This window comes from Syngnathus leptorhynchus, chromosome 6, assembly GCF_054491065.1.
Source record: "Syngnathus leptorhynchus isolate UIUO chromosome 6, UIUO_Slep, whole genome shotgun sequence".
NCBI lineage: Eukaryota > Metazoa > Chordata > Actinopteri > Syngnathiformes > Syngnathidae > Syngnathus > Syngnathus leptorhynchus.
Genome location: NC_141200.1, coordinates 8,700,470 through 8,727,919, shown reverse-complemented (window position 1 = coordinate 8,727,919; position 27,450 = coordinate 8,700,470). Strand labels below are relative to the sequence as shown.

The 27,450-nt window shown below is 39.0% G+C and overlaps 1 protein-coding gene across 1 annotated transcript in view; it reads right to left on the bottom strand.

The window, feature by feature from the left end:
* cdh13 (cadherin 13, H-cadherin (heart)) overlaps nt 1-27,450 on the bottom strand; it is a 114,860-nt gene that overhangs the window by 47,318 nt on the left and 40,092 nt on the right. The window contains exon 7 of the mRNA XM_085915046.1: nt 17,796-17,974. Within this exon, the coding sequence (XP_085771172.1) occupies nt 17,796-17,974 (179 nt within the window). The remainder of the gene's footprint in view (nt 1-17,795; nt 17,975-27,450) is intronic.

Sequence of the window (27,450 nt, the reverse complement as noted above, 5' to 3'; positions counted from 1 at the left end):
TTGAAGACCTCTCTTTAGAGTGAAATAGATGATGTATAAAACACCACTCAGTATGATCTAGAATAGTTTTATATCACTGCAATCTAGACAATTACAGGGGGTCCTCGGTTTACGACGGTCTCGAGTTACGTTGTTTCATGTTAACGACGCACGTCTCATATATTTAAAGACGGCGTTACCGATTCACATGGTATATGCCATTTTGGATTGTTACGTCCTCTCTCTCTCGTGTTATCGTTTTTGTGAACGTTCTGCCTTTCATTATGCCTCCATTTTTTTATTACTGTACTGTTTCATTTTATTACTGTTCCGACTTACACCGAAATTTGGTTTATGTCGTCGCGTAGGAACAGATCAACATCGCAAACCGAAGACCCTGTACAGTCATGATTATTGATATTGTCATTTAAGATCCTCTGACACACACACACACACACACACACACACACACACACACACACACACACAGGTATTGATTGGCATCAATAGCCAAATCGATCCAAACTGAGAAGAATCAGAAGTGGACTTCTTGATACGGCAGTCCACATGATTAAACGATAAGCTGAGATGTTATATTAAGAGAGTTTTTGGTTGTTAAAGAAACAGCATGAGATATGAAAATCACCAGGGAACCAATTTTAAAATGAGTAGTATGTAGCTGCCATAGAAGACATGAAGTGTGACAGATGGAGGATCAATGTAACAAGACTGCAAGACGATAAGAAGGAGTGCTCAAAGAGACATGACGGTGATTTTCTTCAATGATCTTCACTGCAGACTGCAAATCAGCCAAGCAATGATCGGAGAACGACTCCTACACCTTTCTTCGGGCCTCAAATCACAGTCTACTTCTTGGTTGTTTGGGTGTCTACTTTCCCTGAAACTGTCTTTCACTGTCTTTTGTCTTTTATTTTTTATTTGCGACCTGACGTCTTTATAATTTGCAGATAACTGTCTTTCACTGTCTTTTGTCTTTTATGTTTGATTTGCGACCTGATGTTTTTATAATTTACAGATAGGCTTTGTTTTGACTTTTTTGAGTTTAGTGCAGATTAGAGGCTCGGGATGCTGAATCGCACATACGAAAATAACTAACATTTCAGGATGAACTGCATTAGAAATGCAAATGGAGTTACCTGTCAAAGAATATGCTACATGAGAATTTGACTCTACTAGAGTAGATGCCATTACTTTGTGTGGAATTGAAAATAGCTTACAATATATTAACTTGGGCATATTTACCATATCCATCCCACTCAGTTAGGCCGATTAGTGGCGGGATGATGCTTGAGCACTGGTCTCCCCCAGCTCTTTCTGATGAGTGTGAGGCTGATTGGGGTCAAGGTTGGGTTTAAGGAGTTGGAGCAGGAAGCACAAGCATGGCTAATCTAATCAGGTGCACCATCAGAGCACAGGCTAATCACTTCATTTAGTGGGTAGTTATGTATATTGAGAACTGAAATAGTTTTCCATTACCACATACCTCCACACTGAATGTGGAACGCATAGTTGGTGCACGTGTTTGATTGAGTGTGCTCATGTGAGTCACTGAATGTGAGTGTTTCAGCTAAGTGCAATCATCATCCTGCTCCTGCCACCATCAAAACCATTAAAGGCCCATCTGGGAAGCGTGCACGCACACGAGCGTGTGCACGTCCTTCACAGAAGAGCCCAGGTGTTGCTGTTAAAGTGTTAATTAGATTAGAGCGCATCAAACAAGGGTGGCCTTCACTTGGGAGTGGAGGTGGCGAAGCTATCCCGATGGACCACTGCTCCCAAATGGTCCTCATCACCGACCAATTAGGATTAATTAATCCGTCACCGAATTGATTTGATTGGTTTCCCTTAACTGCAGTGACCCAATAAGAGGAATATGTATTTTGCAAGAGAGTACATAGACTTGTAAGTGCTGACACAAACATTGATAAACTTGTTGATTCCATTTATACCCTATCACTTATTTTTATTTTTTGTGTCTTACTCTAGTTTATTTCGTATTTGAATTTAATTTTATTTTAGAAAAAATATCTGTATATATAAATGTCTTATTTCACTTCAAAACCTAGACTATTTTGTGCATATCCATCAAATAAAAATCAAAGTTTGGAATGTAACAAAATGGATAAAAAGTCAAGGCAGTGATTTTGAATACTTTTTTACGGGCCAGTGAAGAAAAAAAAACGAGGGGTGGCAGGAAAGTCAGAATTCTGACTTTATTCTCAGAATTCTGACTTTAAAGTCGGAATTCTGACTTTATTCTCAGAATTCTGACTTTAAAGTCAGAATTCTGAGAATAAAGTCAGAATTCTGAGAATAAAGTCAGAATTCCGACTTTAAAGTCCTGGAATCCTGTCACCCCTCGTTTTTTTTTTCTTCACTGGCCCTAATCCTCTTCCGTACTTTTTGGGTAGATACCTTTAACCATCAAAATGTTTGGCACCAAGAAAACAAAGGCATTGTTGGATATTAACAATGTCTATTTCTAATTACTAATTAATTTATTGAATTTATCTCAATAAGAAATAAAAAACTGATAAAACTAAATATGCCCAATACAAAAATTATCACAAAGGGGAGGATGATGTAAGAAATGGTTAGGAATTCACATGCAGTGTACACTTTTCAGGAAAAATTGGACATTGTGAGAATTGGACAACCAACACTGTTGGTGGCTGGCTTGTTTCATCCAAGAAAAGGTTTTTGAGCAGTATGAATGAGCACTAAAATTATTTTTTAAAGGGAGGAAGGTTTTAAATAAGATATAATTATGCAATAATTGTGTCATATGAAGACTATTAAGAGATGCTAATTGGTAGCATTAAATTGGGCACTTTTCATTTCAAAGAATATGCCATTATCACCCCACATGCTTTTTACAGCTCTTCTTGCAAACATTGTAGAACTCTCACAACTGAAGAACATTAAAATTATTATTATTATTAATATCATTATTATTTCAAAGATCATGCCATATTTGAATTTATTTTTATTTTGAAAAAATATCTAAGTATTATTATTACCAATAATAATAATAACAAGAAGAAGAAGATTACGCCCAAGCTCAGCTCAGATAGGCTCGAACATCCACGCGACCCTGAACAGGATAAGCGTTGAAAATCGATGGATGGATGCTATCATTATTGAGTACAATAGCTACATGTTTTTTATATGGGCCAATCCTGAATGCAATGGATTATTTTTTTTAATCAATTCTCTTACACTAAAACAATACCAAAAATGTTGGTGGCCATTTGCAGATTCCTTGAGTCGTTTATCAGCAGTGACTATTTTGTTTGTCTGTTTAAATTTACCTGGCATGGAAATGAATCAAAATGACTTCCAATCTTCCAAAATCTTCCAATTTCTGTCATCAACAGAGAGTTTGGACAAATTATCTCTTCACAGCAGTACAAGACTTTTCTTTTTTCTCTTAACATCCACCAAACTACTGCAGAAATAAAGTAGCCGGAATTATCTTGTGCTTGCATCACAGATGACAGAAGCTGGTGTTGCTTGGTATCAAGGGAGTTTTTTTTTTTCAGCTGCTAAAATCTTCTGAAACACTGATTACGTAAGAAAGACAGAGCATCACAATCAAACAAAAATCTGGGTTTAGAAGGATGGCATTTTCTTTTTCTAAAAATGAAGACTACCAAGTAATATAATAACAGAAAAAATACAAAAATGGCAAAATATACACAATGTTCAGTTCATATTTAGTGCTGTGTTACTTTTCTGTTGCTGCGGTATTACTGCCGCATCACAGGCAGTGTTTGGAAAGAAATGTTAAGGTATGTTATTAAAACTTTAAAAACGCTGTCTGTATACCGTCTTTGTTTTTAAATAACTCGCGTGCACATGCGGCTTTTAGTACGGTGCGGCTTATTTATGAAAACACCAAAATTTTTCCCTAATTTTTGCTCGTGTGGCTTATAATCAGGTGAGGCTTTTAGTCCAGAAATCACGGTATACATATATTGTACATTTATATTTTAGAGCCATGTAAACACAAACCTCAGTTAATATAAATCAACCAATGAGGATATAATGACAGTAGTAATTGTGGACATTTCTAAGATTTCTTAAAATTCATTATATTTCAAACTGTATGTTTATTCATATTAGAATTGATTACTGTAAGACTACGGAAAGTGGGAAAACTGCTCATTGCTGCTCAAATGGTAACGTCTTTGCCTATTACGCGACTGCGAAAAAATGTCAGCACAGTTCATTACTAGTGATTTGTACCACTGTAAAGGGAATCCAAATAAAATGTAGAGTTGATGAGTGAATATTTAATGGGGCTCATGCATACTAATGAGGGTTTCTCATTCCACTCTATTTGCACACATAAACACATGGAAATTAACGGTAAGAGTCTGGAAAACCACGTAGTGTCACTCAACTAAATGATATACAGGTGTAATACCTGTTATTATCTTTTCTAAGCGCTTAGCTCCAGCTGACCAAATGTTTGCTGATGCACAGCACAGTTTAATAGGGAATGGGATAAGAACTCAAATTTGGGTAGAATTTATTGATGTGCTCCATGACAAAATGGAAGTAACATGGCACCTATTTAGCATAGCTACACTGAGAAGCAATCACGATTTGATTTCACACACATAAATATGCGCATGCACGCACACACACACACACACACACACACACACACACACACACACACACACACACACATAAATGCACACCTCATGGTGACACTTACGTCCCTGTGTGTTGGCATTGATTCAGTAGTCTGTTATAAGGTCATAGTAAAGTTGCCCTCTAAACTTTATGACACATAAAACATCAGTTTCTCATTTTATTTCATTAGAAATTTGTATGAAGCTTTTGTTCTCATCAAAGTTTCAATATGGGTTATGGTCAAAATCATGTTTTGTAAGGTCACAGTGATGTTGACCGCCAATCACTTCATCCTTGGATCTAGGAGAATGTCCGTGCTAGATATAATGAAATTCCCCTCGGGCCTGTCAGGTTAATGAGGAGGGGACATACGAGAGGTCATTGGAGTCTTGAACCAGCATTTAATCAGTTCATCATTTAGTACAAGTGGACGTTGGCGACAGCATTAAAGAAATATCTTCGAGCCATTGCATTTGAGAATAGCGATGATGGAAGCATAGCTTTCGAACATCAAATGAATTTCATTCTTTTGATCTCGGCAAGCGTTTGCTGGCTTGCTCTGATTTTCTGCAAGTGCAGAAAGTCATTTTTAGGCTTTACATATTCTGGATTTTTTAGGCAAATCGCTGATCACAGATCAGAGAATTAATAAAAATACAATAACCAAGCACCAATATAATCGCAATATGGAACAATATTTCCATTCGAATAATGGTTTTTATTTATTTATTTTTATTTTGGTTTGAAACAGCATTTAAGGGAGGCGCCAGTTTTGCTCTTTCTCTCGTCGTAGGAATAAGGTGTATATGATGATTTTTTCAATCAACAATGATGTGTGTATGTGTGTATGTATGTGTGTATATATATATATATATATATATATATATATATATATATATATATATATATATATATATATATATATATATATATATATATATATATATATATATATATATATATATATATGTAGCGTGTGTGTGTGAGTGACTTTACTTCTTCCCTGTCAGATTGCTCTTATCTTTGCAGCCCAGCGGCCACAGGAATTATCAAGCATGCATTGATCCGTGCAGGTCAGAAAGAGAACTAGGTGCTGCTTCCTGACAGGTGGCCTATGGTGTTCAGACACAGCCACCCATTTCTCAGATTTCCACAAAAAAAAAAAAAAAAGAATAAAGTCAAATATTGACTTATTTCCCCTGGCCATATTTCAGTGGAGGTTTCTGGGGACTACATCACACTGAGCCAGCAAAGTAGTTCCACAAGCTTGCTGGGCTAAGTAAACAGCATCTTCTACATTGCCCCACATGGAAAGCTCCCTTGCTCTATCCTCACTTACCCTCTGAACACGTGCAATTACACTCACTGTGTTCAGAATGCCCATGTGGACCCATTACAAACACACACTACTATAAAATTCCCTGACTTGTACCGAAACACATACATTGTTTTTACTATGCAGCCTCATAAAGGTCATCCTCATAGAGGAAAATCATACAAGCTCAGGTATTTTATCCAGCATTTGGAGACTGCAAAAATGTATTCATTTTTCCTCAGTATTCATCTAATGAGCAATTTTCAAAGGGTCTTGGAACATGTCGGCTTTTTATGTGGTTTCTCTTGGGGGCAACCATTCTTCCAATAAACAATAAGTAGAAATGTGGATTAAAGATGTAGAATACTACACTGGACTAGACTTACATGACATGGGGCTCTATTTTTGTGCCCAGTGAAAGCCCAACGCAAGGTGCCGTCATGGTGTTTTCGTAGATGCACGCAGCTTGGCGCGGTTAAAAATAAGTGCCTTGTGCCGTTGAGAGCCATCAAGTCCTCGACATGGAAAAACTGTGGGGGGTTGTCAAACACTGACACATGTTCGGGGGTGGAAGGCGGTCTCCAACTGCCCACTTCATAGTGGCAAACTTTACATCATCAGCAAGTGAAGAGTTTCTTGCAGTTCCTCATAAATGTACTTTGCGGGTGTCGATCTCCTAAATGGAATCCAGTGAGTCTGTAATGCTTCCGCCATGTCGAAATATGGTCCAAAGTGCATTTATAAGGAAATGCAGGTCAGGTAGACCAGGGAGAGCACCAATCTTTGAACTGGCCAATTGGCCTTCCACCTCAACACACACAAATCTCTCCCAAACCAAAGCTGTGCTGCAACCAGATGGGTGATTTTAAAAATACAATAAAGATTTGAATGAGTAATAATGATGCATTCAATGATTTGACTTGTACAATAATGATGAAGGAAAGAAATTTGTTTGCCTGTGACCTGCTCAATTTCACCAAAACTATCTTCGACCATATGCAGCAATAGATAGACTTGGTTCCAACAGGTGTAGGGCTTAAGCCACTTTTAGCCACCAAACTGTCAGGTGTGCTTGGTACATGTCAAAGCAAACTCCCTCGCTACGGCAGAATTCCCAGCATGCTGCAGAGCAGTCAGTCAAATTTGCAGGCAAAGTGAGGCTTGCGCCAGCACGCAAATCAAGACGTACCATTTTTTACAAAAGTGTTAACAAATAGAGTTCAAGTTGTCTATTTAGGAATTGTCACAGAAGATACGTAACTGACGAGCACTCAAAATATCCAAAAAATCAGTTTCACACTGTGAATTGACAGTCTCCAGAAATTTTGCATAAGCTAGTGCATTTATCTGGAGAGAAAATAGTACCACTGAAAGTCAAAGGAAGCCACTAACAAATAATTTGAGTTTGTTTGCTTGCGACAAATAGATTGAACTCGATGAAACGGAGAGTGACAGCGGAGAACGTTAACTTCCAATTTGACCGTCAGTCTGCAATGGTATTAACAGGATTTATAGGAACCCAATGATGGGCTTCACAAGGAGAATTAATGCATGACCTCTGCACATATGCTGCAATTTGTGTCAATGTCAACTTCTTGTCTGCCTTCTCGTCCTCTCTTTTACAAGAGAATGAATGTATCACCATACCCCTATGCTGCACAGGCCTGATTTATGTCTTCAGTGAAGGAGGAGGGCAGATGGAGGGGGTGGAGATCTCTATACAAGGGCCGATAAAGATAGTCACCTAAAGAGAGATGGGTCCCGATAGCATTGTGTCTGCTTTGGCAGAGGCAATGAACCGGGCTCGGTTTCATCAGCAAAGAGAGAGTGGCATGGGGAAGAGAACAATAAAAAGTAGTCAGAACACAGCCAAACTTTTCCAATCAATGCACTCTCTCATGGAGACTGGGTGAAATTAATTCTTGCCTGAAGGGTAGATGGGGGGTTAGGCTATTCTGGAGACTAAGAGCTGTTGACAAATACTCTTTATCCTCAGGTCAACGAGGATGGGGAAAATTGAAGGATGAGAGCGAAATAGGTAGGAGGCAGCAGAAGAAACAGTTGTGAAGAATGAAACAGCAGGCAGAATCACAAGGGGGAAGGAAAGAGTGGAGGGAAAGTTCAAGAGGGAAATAAACGTACTGACGCTCTTTTTAGTTTTAATGACAGTGTGGCGTCACTGAAATGTCTCAGACAGGACTGAAGCCCTCACTGCAGCGACACACGCACATTATCCTCCAAGCAGAAAGAGGTTGTGCAACCCTAATTACGTTGCCCTCCACCTGAATGCGTCCACCTTTTTTAACTCTCCTTCATTCTCAGGTTCTCCACCCCTGAAACCCATTAATGCTTTACGCTGACCTTTCAATACCACCTTAGGACACCAGAATAGCGGCCACTCGCAACTCCACTAGATTACGCTGGAATTTTAAAAAGGTCTCGCTTTTTTTTTTTATTGCGGCACAGCAATTTGAATGAACAAATATTTGAGCTTGCTGAGTATCGACATTTTGCCACTAGCTGTGAGCATTAGGGATGGAGCCACTGTGGTGACTAGTTAAGAGAAAGTAGCAGGATGACACTATAACTAAATTACTTTTTTGAAGATAGGAAATGCTAGTTTTACTAGTTATGCATTTCTACACAGTACATTATTTCATTTTCATTTTGAATAAAACGATGACGGCTGGGATCGGCTCCAGCACGCTCGAGACCCCCAAGGGGACTAAGCGGTTCCGAAAATGGATGGATGAATAAAAGGTAAATTTTGTTGAGGATGAATAGGCAACTACTTTTTTCCACTCAAAATATCTTTAAGGAATAATATCAAGGATGAGATCAAGCACAAACCAGAAGCCATGTAGTAATTATAGAACGACATTTCCAGAAACATCCACTCATTGATGTCATCAATCCTACATGTCGATCTCTCAAATCTTGGTTGGTAATATTGTCAATGGTTGTTCGTCTGTATGTGCCTCAAAATTGACTGACAGCAAATCCAAACTCTACTACGCCTCACACACAAAATCAGCTGGCATAGACTCCATCTCATCCACAACCCCAATCCGGATAAGCTTGATAGGAAACGGAAACCTGGGCATCTTCAGTTGATTGCTTTCTTTGGCATTTCGACTAGGCAACTGCACTTGTCAGCATTTGTGTGCAAATTGAAAACAGAATGTCAATTTGCTACTCTCAAGTGGTTTTATTAATGGAGGGAAATATTTTAACCTTACTAGGGGGCTTATTATCTCCTCATTATGTGTGTTTTACTTCATTTACACATGGAAATCAAGTATTACATAGATGTATACTTACAGTTTAAGTGAATACACTATTCATTTCATATATCTAGAATTGTATTTCAGTTAGGAGGGTGCCGGTTCGATTCCACCTCAGACCCCCCTGTGTGGAGTTTGCATGTTCTCCCCAAGCCTGCGTGGGTTTCCTCCGCGACCCCCGTGGGGACAAGCGGTACAGATAATGGATGGATGGATGTTGCATTAAAACCCAGTGTTTGACTACATTACCAATAAACTGGACTGCACTATTAATTTAGATCCTATGCAGTAATATTCTTTTTTTCTTTTAATAAATCCCCTTTTGGCGGCACTGGTTAGCATGTCCACCTCACAGTGTGGTGGTTTTGGGTTCAATGCTGGCTCTGCATGGTGCCGCTGTGGGTTTCGTCCGGTTTCTTCCCACATTCATGGTAGGCCGATTGACCGCTTCAAATTGTTTGTAGGTGTGTGAATGGTTGTTCGTCTCGGTGGCAACCAGTTCAGAGTGTCCCACATGTACTGCCCGACGTTAGCTGGGATACGCTCTAGCACGTCCGCAACCCTCGTAAGGACAAAAGCAGTTCAGAAAATGAATGCATGGATCCTCCCATTTCTTTCCCAGCCGTAGGCTTTCTTGTTTTCCTTCTCATTTGAAAACAATCACATATTGCACATTGTTCTTTTGTCACTTCAAGCTGTGTATCTTTTGTCTTGTCTTCCAGTGAATCTAATTGTCCTCAGTGATGTCAGTCTTATATTTGCATTGACTACTCGGTGAGACTCAATTAAAGCAAGGGTATGCATAGGGAGCGATTAAGAACACACACACTGAGACTCACAATGCCCATGGGGCCCAATTGGTCTTAAAGAACCCTTAGTCTATCCGACAAAAAGCTATGATTGACACATCTAACCTTCATTCCGATGTAATCTTCATCTTTAGCACTCAGAGATCTAATTAATTAGGGGTATCTCATTTCCTCACTAATACAAGTGGGCAGCAGCATGATGGAATTGGTAGAGGGGGTATGCTGAGGAGGGGTCCCATATTTCATCAGTGCCTGTCCACCTTGTTCATTTGTGAGAAAGAACAAAAGAGCGTAAGGTGGATGAGTTCACAGTCATGTTGTATTGATTTGATTTGACAAAGATCTGGCAAGTTGCCATCACACAAGGATAATACTGTATAGTGGAATCCTTGCATATAAGGCCAAGTATTTAAGTTTCCTTTCATCGCATATGCACTGAAGACATAATTTGGTGGATAATCGTTACTAATGTGACGATTTAACACCGGAACCATTTAGAGATGACAAAGAATCACTGCTCGCGTACAATGTAAAACTTTAGTTGAACAAAAATTGCTTGAAGAAACCGACACAAGAATTCATTTTAGTTGAATACAACTTAAACAATGTAGGTATTTAATTATTGATTTGATTACAAATAAATCACTCGTATAATAAATAACAAGTGAATGAAGTTAATTATTACTCTAAATTAAACAGAGTGAAACGCTAAGCCGTCTTTTACTTGTAGAGCACTTTCTATTACTCTAAGGATGTACTCTTTGGGAGAAAAACATCATTTGCATGACTCATCATCCCTCCTCATCCACGCACACTGCCACCCATACCAGGATGTTACTCAACCGGTTATGCCGTTTCAATATCTCAATCATAATAGGTGAATGAAAGAGAGTTTATAAAATGAAGTACACATACATTTGCCATAATGAAATATTATCAATGTGTTCTGTGGCATAATATTTGCATATAGATGATATGATATAATAAGTCTGTCCACTTCGTAGGAGGAGTAAATATTTCTCTGTCTGCTTTGTTCCGCTGTTGTGACACGCCGAAACAAGATTCTAATTGAAGACAGTCAAGCATCCTTATGTGACGACTGACATTCAATTATATGCGCGAGGATGAGATTAGCAGGTGGCCGTGGAAATGCTTGAAAACAACATTTTGCAAAGCGGTTACTCTGAAACCAGGTGCCGATGTAATTTGAATGGCTATTTGAGCTCTGCACTGAAAGGCGCGGCTGCTCTATATGGAATCATAATGCTTTGACCTGCAGATTAATTGGATGCCCAGAATGAAGTGTTGGAAGGGAGATTTCAGAATGAAATCCATAAAAAGATAGGATAGGATCTAAGACGGAAAAGACAGCAAATTGGACCTAAGCAAAAGAGCAATGGGAACCATTGCCCAACACATTTTTCTGACATACTTTTAAAAAAATAATCAAGCCGTGATTCTCAATACGGAGAACATTTTTAAGTGCAAATAATCTTGTATGCTATTTACTTTAACTAATATTTTATTGCATTAACATTTTAATCACTTAATTAACCTTTTAATTACCAAATGCAGTCATTTTTGTCATTTAAATTACTTAAGTTACCTTAATGACAAAATGTGATTTGGCTGTTATCATCTTGTTAGAGTGTTTTGGTTTTCCCACTCAAAACAGGATGGTTTTGGTCATCATGGAAAATTGTGAATCTTACTGACCATGAATAACACCACACCAGTCAAAACAAATCGGATTGATTCTATTTAAACAAATAGGAGAGTGAGGGCAGCAAGAAAATAGACTGCAGCAGAAAAGACTAGAGGAACCATGCCACTTTTAACCATGAAGTTTCAAGGTATTTTTTTGTGGAAAACTGGATGACCAGACAGACCAACTAGGTGGAGCATGTAGAGTAAATAAAAATGCACAGTGAAAATTCATAATCTATGACAATCTATCGCACATTAAAAAATGTGCACATATCAAATTTGTATTCTGTGCCACTTCCGTAATAAAAAAATTGTCACTGGAAACTGCCAGAACAGTTCATCACTGCCCAGTCATGAAGCAACAGTGCCCACTGAGCCAAATAAGCTATTAGAGAGGATAAGCTCTCCTATCAGCCTGCCAGAAAGCACACAGCCAAGGTCGCACCAAACCATCACTAGGCCACTCTTCATATGGCTAATATCCCTCACAATACAGCTGATGAGGAGACAATTATTCACCCATCTACCTGACATGCATAATATTTAGCAAACAACTTAGAGTAAAATTAAAAACAAAGCACGGAAAGTAAATTGAGGGCGGCACGAAATGGAGTTTGCATTTTCTCCCCATTCCTGCGTGGGTTTTCCCTAGGTCAGTGGTTCTTGACCTGGGTTCGATCGAACCCGAGGGGTTCGGTGAGTCAGTCTCAGGGGTACAGCAGAGCCTCCACTGTGGAGGTTCGAACACACCTGATTTATCATGTAAATTTGTTATGACGCATCCCTGAACTGGTCTCGCAAAAGGCAATAGCAGAAGTCACACTGAATTTGCATGTGTGCAATTTGTTGTGAGTTCATGCACTGTTGGTTTTGTTCTTTGAACAATGTGATGTTCATGCATGGATCATTTTGTGCACCGGGAAAAAACATCGGTCTTAAATTTGAAAAAAAATAAATAAAAATCACTAAAGAGGGGTTCGGTGAATGCGCATATGAAACTGGTGGGGTTCGGTACCTCCAACAAGGTTAAGAACCACTCCTCTAGTTACAGTAATCCCTCGCTACTTCGTGCTTCACCTACCGCAGCCTCGCTCTATCTATAGATTTAGTGCATCGCAGATTTTTTTTTTTTTTATGCCTCACTCACACACACACATCCACATCGTCACATGCAGGAATGAAGCACACAAGACAGGCAACAAGACAGGCAAGTGCATCCCTCCACCATCAGTGACATCGGGCGTCACTTGGAGCGCGCGGCTTTGTCTGACCATATGACACTAATGGTCAATGGGAACGTGTTGAGCTATGTCCTTGCAGCTGATTGGCTCAGCAGTTCTAACTACAATTCAGCTCACCCTACCGCACTGTCTGTGTCAACATATCAGACTTTAAAATGACTTTAAAATGTTTACAAAAGTGTTTAAAAATACAAAAAAAAAAAAACGTTTAAAAATACATGAAAGTATTTAAAAATGAAATGAAAGTTCATAAATTCTTTGTGTGGATATTGTAATAATGTATGTTTTCTACTTTGTTTAAACGAGGCATTACTGTACTTCGGTTTTCTACAATATTCCAAAATCATGCATGGTAGGCCGATTGAGCATTACAAATTGCCCGTAGGTGTGAGTGCAGATGGCTGTTTGTCTCTGTGTGCCCTGCGATTGGCTGGCAACCAGTTCAGGGTGTCCCCCAGCTGCTGCTTGATGACTACTGGGATAGGCTCCAGCACGCCTGCGACCCCCATGAGGACAAGCGGTACAGAAAATGGATGGATGGAAACTAAATCCTTCATATCTAAAACACCCATGGTTAAGACTGTTTTGGGGAGGGTGGCATACAACATAAGGAAACAAACAAAAATATGACATTTCCTGTCAACAGGCATTATCATTTACATCTGCAAAAGTCTTTCTAATGACAAACAGAGCAAAAGCATTGAGATCTAAAAGTAATATCATGTAAATGACGCAGTGGAACCTCTAGAGTCAAATGCCAATTTGAAATTTAGTGATTACAACTTCCACACACACATTGCTGACAGTGATGAGAAATGTCTTATTATAAAAATGTAAACACAACAAAAAAACACTGAAAAAACAACACCTAAATAATTAGCAGCTGCAATTATGAAGTGATGACACTTTTTATGGTGCAATCAATTGTCAATGTTTTTTTTTTTTTTTTTTACACTTTTACTGATGTCTGCATGAAAAACAAAGGAGTGGTAAATTAGAATTAAATTCTCTTCTCCTGTCTTGCCACCCAGTGTAGAAAGTACAGTCTAAGTACTGTATTACAACACATGCAAACATGTCAATTGTTCATTTCAGTTAAAAAATAGATGGCTGCTGGTTTGGACACCATGCAAAACCTTTGACACTGTCCCTCAAAAGAGTCTCTGCCGAAAATCATTTGGAACGGGGCTAAAAATAAAAAATAAAAAAAGAGAACGGAATCTGAACCAGAATCGTTCAAATAAAAGAAAATTGGCAACCCAAATATTTGCCTAATGTATATTCTCAAATAACTTGAATATTTCGTCAGGATAATGTGTTCATTTGTTAGCCTTGCGTTTTGAAAACTAATGGAAAACTAAAAACTGTTACCTTTCAACTGCACTTTATGAGAGGGTGATGTGTCCTACTTCTCAGCTGCTGGAAGTGCAACAAAAAAGTGTGACCGCCCTTCACACTTGCAAGAAGGTTCCTCAGTAAAACCCAAATGGAATAGCATCTTAATTTTGCACTTGCAAACAGCAGCGTCTTTCCTGCTGTTTTACTGTGTCACAGTGACAATGGTGGAAAAAGCTCATTAAAACAACAAAACATTTGATGAACCATCTATACTCTATCTGCTTCCAGCAAACTAAAAAGTAACAAAACATCTATACATATAAGAATCTAGATAAGTACTCCATATTGAGCTTGCTTTATCTTTCCCTCTATCCCTCTATCTATCCCTCTATCTATCTATCCCTCTCTCTAAACATACTGCATCTGTAAATATGAAAATATGTTCGGAATATTTCCATGAGGAAACGGGTCACGATCACTCTGAGATGAAGGTGCTCTGTGGTCTCACACACTTGGCATTCACATCTCCAGAGACCACCAGGTAAAAGAAAGTTGAGGGCGGCATCAGCTGACATAAGACACGTCACAACGCTCAGCTGACAACTTCCAAAGAAGGCAGCAGTGAATTAGTAAAAATATCAAATAAAATACAAACCATTTTGTCTTCAAAAAGACACATCACAGTGCTCAGCTGACAACTGCATTGAATTAGTATAAAAGAATACACCTTTTTAAACCTTTTTGTCTCAAAAAACATTGATGATTTGACAGCTGTTCACAAGAAATGCTTTTCGATAAGTGGACATCACGCTTCAAGTAAAAAATCCTCTGTCATTGTAGAATAAACCGAAGTAGCTTATTAAACATGTCAGGATCTTATTTTAAATAAAGTACAGATTTGAGATTCCAAAGTAAGTTCCAGCAAATAATACTGCTCTTCATCCTCATGGAGTCTAACTGAAATGGTTGAAATGAATTTTTTCCTGCCAATAATTTTTTCCCTTGGCACTATGAAGAAGGTAAGAGCCAGCAAATGAAAGGGATGTAATTAATAAATATGGGGTACATTGGAAAAAACGCTTTTGAAGGGCAAGTTGGGGGAGTGTAATATACATGGATGTCGATCCTTAAGAAATGACTAAAAACTGAAAGACTCTCTCTTGCTCACTACGTCAGACATTTTATCTCAATTTAATTCACCTCTGTAGAACATGGAAGCAGATGGAGGGTCTGGGCCGACTTCATCGATTGGCTTTCCTTAGCAGTGACAGCCCCCAGATGGGCCGCAGAGCATTAGAGTCAGAAAGTCACGCTGCCATTACCAGTCTGTTCTCTCTGGTTACAGCCCAACGCACATTCCACGGACTAAAATCGATTACGGTGATAGATGTGTGTGTGTGTGTGTGTGTGTGTGCGTGTGTGTGTGTGTGTGTGTGTGTGTGTGTGTGTGTGTGTGTGCGTCTTCGTGAATGTGATCACTCTATCGCTATAACTTATCTCAAGTATAAAGTACGAACATTACAATGATAAAATCAGGCTTCTACTTTCATTTGCCTGTTTTGTTAGTTAATATATCATCTCCAAATGATAGAAAATACTTGGTCTGTATGAAAGTTAAGATCACACTGTGGCTCCATGCTTTTTCCAATTTACTGTGTTAAGCTTTTGGCTAATGAACCACATTAGCATATTAATGAGACCAAGAAATTCAAAAGGAAGCTTTTTATTTTGTAGACTAAAGAGAAAATTATAGTGGCCGTTGCAGGACATCTTTCATCCCTGCGTTCTTTCTCTTCTTTCTTTTTAATGATGTACATCTCTGCGACACTAGTCATTGCGCGATGAAAATATGGACGCATAAAAGCACATATAAGATTCAGATTTTTGACATTTTGTTTCACAACAGTGAATGTCCACATTTAAGATTACAATTTACTTTGGAACTACACTTGTGTAGACGAGCATTATCGTAGTTGGCAAGTGAAGTAGTATCGACTTTCTGACACCCTTTGATTGAGAGGTTTTCATGGTGATGGAAAAAAAACGTATCCATCTTTTCGGTCATGAAATTGCTTCATCTGATCATCATATAGCAGTCACAGATTACAGGCTCCAATCGATCGAACAAGGGTCCGGATAATGTGAAATTAAGTGTGAGAGGGGGCTGGCACACAAATGTAAATTGAGAAGAAAAACACAGACCTGTGGAATAAATATTCATATTATGATGGGATTTTACGCTACAAGAGAGAGAAAGCCACAATAATTTCAATGTGACAAACTTGATTTGGCAATTTCCTCTGGATTACTCTCCACCACCCCGCATTACAATGCCTCTGCTTCTCACATTCACATGAGAGACACACGTGGCTGCAACAGATTCACGTGCAGTAATTCACAGACCCGAGAAGCGATGTTTCACCCTTTCTATGTGGCTGTATGAATATCTGTTTTTCTAACACATATACTGCACACATATGCCCTTCCTTCTGCCCACTCAGGCTTATATAGGCAAATGCACAGAAGAGGATTAGTTTGCATTTCTCCAAACTTGGAGGAGCAACAAGCTTCGGCTTTCCGCAGCTCCATCTTTCTCTGCTGCGTAACTGAACTACTGAATATAGAGTGTGGATTGATTAATTCTGGGGAATAAAAATGTATTCTTTTTCTGTTTTATAGCATTATTAATATACAAGAGAAGTATGACTGCAATCATCAGAAGGAATGCTTTCATCCTAAAGCTCTCAGACTTTAAATAGATTCAGTGCAAACTAATGACATGTTGGCTGTGTTGTATGATAAAAGTAAGGAAATTATTTTGTATTTTATTGTTTTGGCTATAAATCAGTACTAGGAAATAACATAGTATGAAATATACAGCTTTTTTTTAACCTAAATTCTGGTGAGAAAATACTACAGCAAAAGAAAGGGTTTCCCGGAACTCTTTCAGTAAGTTCATAAAAAACACATTGGCCATATCCTTTTTCTGTCCTTTGAATCAATTGCACTTTGATTAAAAAGCATCCTGTGGCTGGACCGAAACAGCTTATTGGTGCAATGAGCATGGCTGAAACAGTTCCGGATGGAAGGTTTTCAAGCAGGCTTGTTGGACGCCACCAGAGCAGGAAAGTGAATGTGTATCACTTCAATTAAACAGAGCGCAAAGTGTCTGACAACAGCTAATATTCCTCCTCCACTAGCGGACCCAATCGATGTTCTGGCATTCGTCACTGTGCTAAAAAAGCAATCATCGCACCGTCGCACTCTGGTTAGTGGAGGAAATGGTATGAAACTCATCTTGTATTCACACATGCTTTTTGGAGTATGTATATTAGCAACCTACACCCAAAATAACTTCATGCATACTGATTTTTTTAAAGACCAGATGAACGTCTCGGGAAAAGCCAAATGTGAGCTTAATACCATAATAAAGTACAAGCTTGCTGAACAAACCCACCTCCCTGTCGAGAAGAGTCGGGGAGATGACAGTGACAATATCGCCTCTCTCTGCGTCAATGTAGAACATGTTGGGAGATGGTTTGTCTGGTGACTGCCGGATGATGTTGTAGCGTAAAGCGGCATTATCTGTGGCGGGGTCATCTGCATCAAACGCCGTCATTGTCATCACTGTGGTTCCTGGAGAAGACAGTGACAAGAATATAAAGTGTAAGTGGGAAAGTGTCACAAGAGGATTTGTTAATGAGTACCATATTTTCCAAACTACAAGTCACAATTTAGTATCTCATTAAAACGCATCAAAAACAATACAAACTGAGAATTATCATCTTTGTCCTAAGTTTTAAACAGTTAGATTTTGCAGGTGTACCTAATGTTGTGGCCACCTGTCTATAGCTAAGCACAAAATAAACTTTTGGTCTGGTAATTGATGGCATTGAGTTCATTTTTGACACAGTACAACCCACAAGCTGTTGCTTGACTGCAATGATAACAATTGCAAGACATATGCACATTCATACGTGCACATACCGATAGACCGTGTCTGGTCCTGTCCCTTTTGCACAGTGTTTTTATTTCCCAAGTACTGCAAAAGGTTCTAAATTGCATTTCGCTCCAGTGCTTCATGTTCTGGCTGTCATAAGCCCAGAGTCAGACAAACATTTGCTCAATGCTGTCTGTTGCTTCTTGGAGGAGAATGTGACAGCAGCAACATGATAGAGGCCTATATGGTTAGGACACAGATGGATAGGTACATAGAGCCAAGTGTCACTGTAAAAATGTGGGGCAGTTGATTTGGATGTGGCTAAAACTATCATAAATTGGTTTCATGAAAAATGTATGCAGCATTTTTGTATCAGTATTGAAGTACAGTTTATATTTTAGCCTCTATACTGACTGCAAGTAGAGGTAAATGTGGATTTGTTGACAAGCTGGCAAGACCGATTGAAAGGAACGTTGTGGCCAGAGCAAGTCTAGCGCAAAGTGCAATCTAACTGTTCAGGTGGGTGAAGATCTCTTCATTTTAGAATTTTCTTAGATAGACACAGACCTCTTGGTGTGCTTCCAAACAGACTCAGTCCATTGCTGTGGAACGTGACCGTTTCACTTCTCAATGCTCTTTCTGGAACGAATTGGCGTTGAGTTCCGGGTTATATCGTATTGCATTTCAATACCTGCATTGAATGAGCTATTCTTGACACTCTTTCTTTTTTTTCAGCTTAGATAACACGATGCAAAACAAGGTATTGCATGCTTTCCTCCATTTCCAGATATGTGCTCGGTGTGTCGTCCTTGTTATTTCATTCATGCAACAACAAAGCACCAACATTTCTCGTGTTATTCTATTTCTCAGCCTTGAAGGAACATTCACACGGCAACAACCCTGCCAAAAGACTTTGGAAAAAAACAACACTGTAATTTGCAAGTAGTGCTTCTTTCTTCCCCACAGAAGCGGCAACAACTGCCAATTGCACTGCGGAGAAGAAACACTTCTTGCATTGAATATGTGTAAGAATACATGGAATTCAGCATTTTTAAATTTTCAGATTTTTAATTTTCAATCCATCCCTGGTTTCATGTTGAAAATTGCAGTTTTTCACTTGTGCCAGACCAAAATAATACAAGTATTGCTCTGACATGTCCTGTATTGCTCGTGGCTCTTGAGTGCAGCTTGTGCAAGTCAGAAGTGAAACTAAAATTACGATTATGCTTCTCTAGTGATGCAGCTAATACAGATGTATGGAGTATACCATCCAGTAATATGTTGCCTTTATTTCCTCTGTGACTTTCAAATGCTCGTTCTGATTTTTGCATTTGTTTGCCGATGTGCGACGTCACATCAATTTATGCAAATGTTTTACTTCGCCTAGTATGCTAGCTAATACAATTGATGAGGTGTTTGTGAAAGTGGTTTGTTTGTGTTGAATAATTTTGTTTCTAAATGCAGCTGTTTATGTATCATGGCTTGATGATTGTGAACACGTTAGCCGCATTGTATTGGTGAATTATGATCCTATTTGTTTTATGTGCTTTGCTCCAATCTTGTGGCAAACATACACTCTTAAAAACCCCTATTGAAGTGCACCAATTGTTTGCGGAATCTGACTAACTGGCTAATATTAATGGGACGTGTCTATACCTAATTACAAATGTGATTCTATTTGATACATAAACACTGTAGCGGCAAAGCATTGTATTTGAATATTGTAAGTGCTCAGGTCCTCCATGAATGTTTTTTGTTCTGATGCTATAAAGTCGGGGCACCGTAATAATGGATGCACTCAATTTTGGCAGTGAGCCGCTCAGACAGAACATGTCAGAAATAATGCTATTGTTTTCAAGAATTTTGACATACAGACCCATTTTCAAATGTTTACATTTTTAGACTGCAAACATTGTCATATTAACAATCAGCAGCAATGTTCGCTTACAAATGTATATTTTACTTTCAATGTACTTCAAATGAGGCTCAAGTTCTGAGATTAGAAATATTGAAAACTATGCCAAGTGTGGATAAGAGCAAAGTGTCTTAGACCAGTTGAAGGTAAAGGCGGGCTGGCCAGGAAAGGATTTTATCCTCTTTCCGTTTGCACTTCAAGGTGAACCATTTAAGTAAACCAATAATCCTTCCTCTGCAGACTAATTAAACAGTGCCATCTCTGTCATCACCTTAACTCTGTTCCACTTCATAGCTGGAAAGTCACACTGTTACAGATAAAAAAGTGATCATGCGTGCACGTGTGCACCATGAGCACGCACGGGTGCTTAATCACACCTTTATGCACCCCCACCCACACACCAGTTAACACACAGACATGCTAACTGGCGGCAAATTACAGAATTACAATGACAGATAAATTGGTTGTTTCAAGAAACTAGAACCACCACATTAACTTTCACTCTGCTGTAGAGAAAGCAATTTTGGGTGGTACCATACTGTATAAAAATAAATTTGGGTCTGGACCTGAGTCCGCTTATTAAGGACCACTATTTCATGTAGGATATAGTATTATGATTTGATACCAATGATTATTTGGTCAATAATTATATAATTTAAAATATAATATTCCTCACATACAAATAATGGCACTGCCAAAAAATCCATAAGGAGGCTTTATGATATACAGCAGTCGGTATGAGTAATGATAGTCACATACTTTATGTTTAACAAACGATTCTATGACAAGGCCCAAGGTAGCTCCCAATGAGCGCTGACCATCTGCAAACCGTGGGAGGAGTAAATTCATCTCCTACTAATTGGATAGTGTTATTGTGGAATAACTTGGAGTATCAGCTGGAAAAAGGAGGACTGTGGACATGAGAAACGTATCATTGGCCAGATGAGGACAACAGACAAAACAAAATTCACACATGCTTTGATGTGATGGCACTGCACAGTTGTGTAGCCTCCAGCTAACTGTTGATTCTTTCAAATGCTAAGGGAACTCACCAGAGGCTGGCAGAGGTGTGGGTGTCACCAGCAGGGTTGATGCCAGCAAAAAGCCGAGATGGAGCAACAGATGTGAACAAAATACATTACAGCTAAATGTGATGTAAGAAGGTGTTTGAATTGGATGTCTTCTGTGTGAATGCATAATAGCTTCAGGGTGGAGTATTGCAAAAAATGATTTCTGCTTGGTGTACAATGTCTATTGTGAGAGCAAAAACGAAATTTGGTATTAATCACACTCAAGTGACGGAAAAGAGTCAACAGTAATCCTTGGGCGGGACTTCAAGAGGAGCACAAAATAATTCAGTTTTTGATTTTTCTTCAGTTTTGCTTTTAGCAGGTGAAATGCATGCACAAGCAGATTCAGGTAAGGCGACTGACTAGGTCTTTGGTTGCTTTTGCAGTATGCTTCGGGTCATTATAAACTATAATGCACCATCGGACCAAATTAAGCTCCCTGCGCACTGATGTCCACTTAAATTTTGGAAAGTCCATTAGGACTTTCAAAATATTTTCTAAATTTTAGCGACGGCTCTGTCACAATAATGCGACCAGCGCGGTGCAGTTGCGCGGTCGGCGGCGCGCTACGGTTGCGCGTTCGGCGGGGCTTTCACTTGCTAATTTGAATCTATTCATTTTCCTCAAAAGTAATGTTTTAAGATCACATTTACTGTTAACTCTGCAAGGCATTTCAACAGTGATTAATAAACTCTATAACAATGAGGGGTGTATTGATTGAGGGACGTCAACAGCCACAGAGCACATCTCCATCATCATTAACTAAAATGTAATTACCTGTTGGCTGTGACACCTCTAGACACACTCAGACGTGTCTTGATTTTAAGGTTCTGACAGATCCTTTAATATAATTTCCCCCAAAATTATTGAGGCAGATCAATCCAAGCAGGAAGTCTTGGTGAGTGCTAAATTAGACAGCGAGCTACATCTGATTGTACCCAGCACGGATCTACTGCCAAATTAGCCATGGAGAAAATCTCTAAAGATCGATTTAAGGTCTGCAAGAAGTAACAGTAAACAGTGCCATGTTTGTACTGCGGCAGGAGGGATAAGGTAGCAAAAATGTGCTCATAAGATCACGAGGCCGCAGTTTGCCTTCATCCGTTTGCAGCCTTAATACACCTTTTTGATTTGTCTTCTTACCCACAAGGAAAATTCCGATCCCTTTTGTCTTGGCAAGACTTCGCATGGATCCCACTTGCCAGCCAAATGTTACCTGAGAGAAACTCGATCTCCCTGCAATATAGGATGAGCGAGACAGATAATGGATGGAAGCCAATGGGTTTGGTGCATGACTATGCATTGTTTCTTTACTTGGGAGTTCTTAGTTGGCTCAGCATCAGCCCAAAGACAAATAACATTTAATTTGTGACTATAATTGTTTGGTGGGGATGATCACTCTCTGATGCTTTAATCTTAAATGAACAATGGGTATCCTAATGAGCAAGCTTCCCTCGTGTCTATGCAGTTGAGGCATGCTTTGTTAGTGATACACTATGATGAATGGATGCTGGTATTGAAAACACAAATGAAAGTCAGAGAAGAGTCTTGGAAGGAGGATCCTCTCAAAGTTTCTCGTTTCTTCTTGTATGTGTTATGTATGTTGGAGTGTCCCCCCCCCCCCCCCCCCCCACATTACTCTGGCAATGCTAATTTGCAATTGCTAAAAGAGGCTTTCACTGAGTAGCGCTAATTTTACACTAGCTTTCTGCCTCCAAAACTATGTGGGGCCATTAGTGCTGGTGTTAATCAATTAGACATTGTCTATCAATGAGGCTCATCTGCATAGAGGTGGGTAATTTCTCTGCAAGTTACCTCATTTAAATACACACACGTACCACCGGTGCACCTAAACGCATTCTTCTAGACATTTTAGTTTGTGACGCATTTCACCATCAGCACATCCTTTGCGAATCAGATGTTGTTTGTGAATAAATGTGTTCAAGTGTTTTTTTGGGGGGAGGGACAGATTAAACTGGCTGCATGTGCAGACAAACTGCCGAATGAATTGTGAAAATAAATTCTCAATCGGCAGAGCAATATGTTGTCCGTGCGTGCGTGTGTCATTCATTTTGGCTCTCCAAATGTCAAGAAAAGCGTGAAATAAATATGTTGATACATAAATAAAAACACAGCCTTGCATAAATTGTTCCCACTCGCAGCATACGGACCTTGCGATGCCGGCGTAACTGTAGCCAACTGTCATTTATCTATTTGAATCTAAATACATTAACAGTTTGATTTTGTTAATTAGTTGGAAATACATTTATGCTCCCTGACAATTCAATTCTACAATTCAAAATAATGTGCCCTGAAGTGAGTCCTCTTTAATAATGATAACCTCCTCTGTAATTATCAAAATGGCTTCCGTAACAGTGAAGGGAATCCTCTGAATCTCCTGTTCTCCCACCATTGAAGCTCTAACTAATGACTCTACTCACTAAATCAAGAACAAAGATACTTTCCTTTTAAAAGGACACTTCAATTAATTACCTCCAGAAAGTCTGTACGAGCAACTCAGTTAATAAAAATGAGAACCTATTAGTAGGCATTCATCTGCTCTCACCCAGAAAAAGGCAATCGGTGCGAGACAGCTTGCTAACTGTACTGAGGCTTGAGACAAGGAGAACCAGAAATATTAAAAAGTAATAAAAATAAGATACTCATTAAACAGACTTGGACGAAAACAATGGTCACCATTGAAAACATTGAAAGGAATTTGACCATAGTACAATCATGTCCAGTTGACTTATTTAAAGGGTGACTACTATTGTGCTCCTTTATAACATGGTGTGTGCACACATGGATGAGAAGAATTGAAGGAGAGAGTTGTCTCTGGAAATTAGGAAGGAAATTAAAGTGAAAAAAATATAACAGATAAAAGGCTACAACTTAACTCAACTTTAGAGAGCACTTTAAAAACAACCATAGCTGCATACAAAGTGCTGCATATGGAATGAAAATCATATTTAATCACATAAAAGCAGCATACACCATAAAATATAAACAATGCTAAGCCTCATGTTGAGTCAAACGTCATATATATGAAAACTGCAGGTACGTAGTCTTTCCAAAGGGAGAGAGGCACTGGCAACATAAAAAGCTTGCCCCTTCTGAGCTTGTAGTAGCATCTGGTAGACATCATTTATCAAGATTTATCAAGATTTAAAGATAAAAAGAATCTTAAAATCAACCCAAATGTACTGGGAGCCAGTGAAGGGAGGCCAGAATTGGTCTTCTCCCTTTAATACGAGCTCCGTTTAGGAGACGATCAGCAGCATTCTGGACCAACTGGAGATGTTTGAGGGAGGACTGTCTGACTCCAAAATAAAACTAATGATAATAATCCAGTCAAGATGGGTAGAGGGATGGATGGCTTTTTTTTTTAGGAATATTGAGAAAGGAGAATATCTTAGCCAGCTGTCTAAAATGAGAAAAGCTGGCTTTATTAACAGCACCATTTAAAATCATGGTCAGATTTAAAGCATATGAATTTATTTTTAAGTTTAAATTCTGGTGTTGTCAGAAACCCAAAGCTAAAGAGGAGATACTGTTGGCAATTGGGATGTACCAGACTGAGGAACAGTCCACGTATAAACCAAGTAAACAACAACACACTGCTTTGGAGATTTTCTACTGCAAGCGAGAGCGGGTTTCTGGCTCAAGTCTAATGCCAGAAATATGGCAGGCTTCCAAAAATAGACAGGCTGGGTGAAGGGGATCTGGCCGATAGTGACGGGTGACGGATGCTGCACTGTCAGAGAGCCTACTGAGATTGGCTGTATTTGTTGCAACAAATAGGATTAGTCACATTTTAAACTGTAATCCATGAGTCCGAGTTAGAAACAGAGGTCATTGTATGTGACTGAACACAAATCTCTGTCACACACACATGCACACACACACGAGGAATTATGCTTCGTCATTTTGTATAATTCATACTGTGCTATGACAAACTGATTACTGTATCTTAGTGTGAATTGATGGATTGATAACAGACATTATTAGTCAATAATGATAAATATTATATGTTGTGTGCACTGACCAAACAGGTCCTGCGGGACTTATAAGTAGAAATCACCTCTGAAAGTCAAAATTATGACAGTGTTTATGAAGGTAATTAAAGATTCTCTATAGTGTATCTCACAAACTGGTGTTTCCCCAAGAGAAAGAACACAGAGCAATGCTTGATCAATTTAACCCAAAATAAAAAAATGAAATATGGCTGAATTTTGTCTGAATTGTATTTTTAAATACAGTGCTCCAGTTGTCACTGTGATCCAATGATGGAAATACATACATTAAAACTAGGAGAAAACAATATATTTAAACCCATAAACTCACATAAGCTAAAGTCCGGTACATCTAATCTTCTATCAATATGGTCATCTCATCACAGCAGTTATTCCTTTTTGAGCTCTCCTTAAGCACTTGCCTTTGACATTGTCCCCTCTCTATTAGTGACTTTGGAACCCAAAGTCCTCTGTTTAAAGGTTGAGTCACTGAAATCCAATACAGCCAGGGTTGAGCAGGATGCCAAATGCTTCCCTACTAACCCGAAGAAGCCAACAAACCGATGTAGTACATGCATGTACGATGGTTGGATGGATGGATGGGTGGATGGATGGACAGATGGACAGATGGACGGACAGATGGATGCACGAGTGGGTGGGCGGAGGGATGGACAGACATACTGACACGCAGCGGGTGGCTGGATGGATGATGAAAGTTTGTTGTTTATTTACCCAAACACAAAAATGCCATTTTAATATTTATAATCGGATGTTTAGCACAGAATTCTAATCTTTTGAAACACTTGTCTGGTTTACATGCTGACTGAGTCATCACAGTAATGTCAAGCTAAAACATTGCTTATCCACTTAGATGGCATACTAGACAGAAGCCTAAGGCTTTGTTACCATCTGTGAACTTTGTCATCAGTGCTTGTCTGACAATTCAAAATCAATACTCAATCATGGATGGATGTTTTACCCGCTAGATCCTGATGCATTCTTAGTGCAAAAGCCCAGGATGAAAAGCTCGACAACTGGTGAAAAACTAAAAAAAAGGCAGAAAACCTGAGAAATACTAATCTCTGTAATCTACAACAGAGATTAGAGAGTTCAATAAACACTGAGAATATGCTGCAATGTTACTTCACTTAAATGCAACAGGACACTGAAATAACTTTGAATAAAATAGATGATAATGAGGGAGAGTCACAGACAGGCAACTGATGAAGGAGACTGTCGCTTTCCCAGATAGCACTTCTTGCACAGATCAGATTTCATGGCTGAATGAAGGGTCTTGGAAGAAAACACGCTTCTCGATACGGAGGTTTCTTCAATAATTTCAATTTATGACTTACTCATGACTTAGTACAGGTGGCATACTGTAACATCCGATTCTTTCATCAATTTTCTGAACCACGTATAGTCACTCACGGGTGTGCTGGAACCTATCAACCCATCCTGAACTGGTCGCCAGCCAATACAATAAAAATCTGTTTGTTTTGATGACTAAAAAACAGCAAGGGAACACTTTTATTCTTTTGAAAGAAACAAATTGGAGAGATCGTTACACAGTTATGAAAGCACAAATGGCTGCCTTTTCAAATCAAAGTGAAAGTGGGAAAATGAATTGATGTGGTGAGATTGGTTTGTCTGATCGGACTTAGAGCCTTTGAGACTTGGGCTCAGCGAGAAGAACAGGCCACTGCGGAATCAAAGCAAGGGACAGATAATCAAGGCCAACTTGATATGAGACTGTGCAGGGGCAAAGGAGAATAGAAACCTTTTGAAAGATTAGCAGTGCTCAAGCAGTGGAACAGCCACCATGGCTCCAAGTGTGGAGCCATTGTTACACCTTGGGTTTTCAATCCATACTATATTTGGGGCTCCTCATTCAGATCTTGTACTGATTTCAAGAGAAAGTTCTCATCTGCATAATATGTTTATGAACAGCGAGGAGAAAGCGTGAGAAACTCTCAGAAAATGAGATGTTGAATTTATTTAGCTTTGGAATGATGGAAGCAACCACACAGAGCCAAAATTGGACCAAAATGATGTACTCCATACCTGACATGTATTCAAAGAAAGCATTTTCTCTATACATTCACTTTAAATGTCTATTGAAAACAAAAAGAAGCCAATTTTGAACACATTTCTGCTGTGATGCGTAGCCCTCC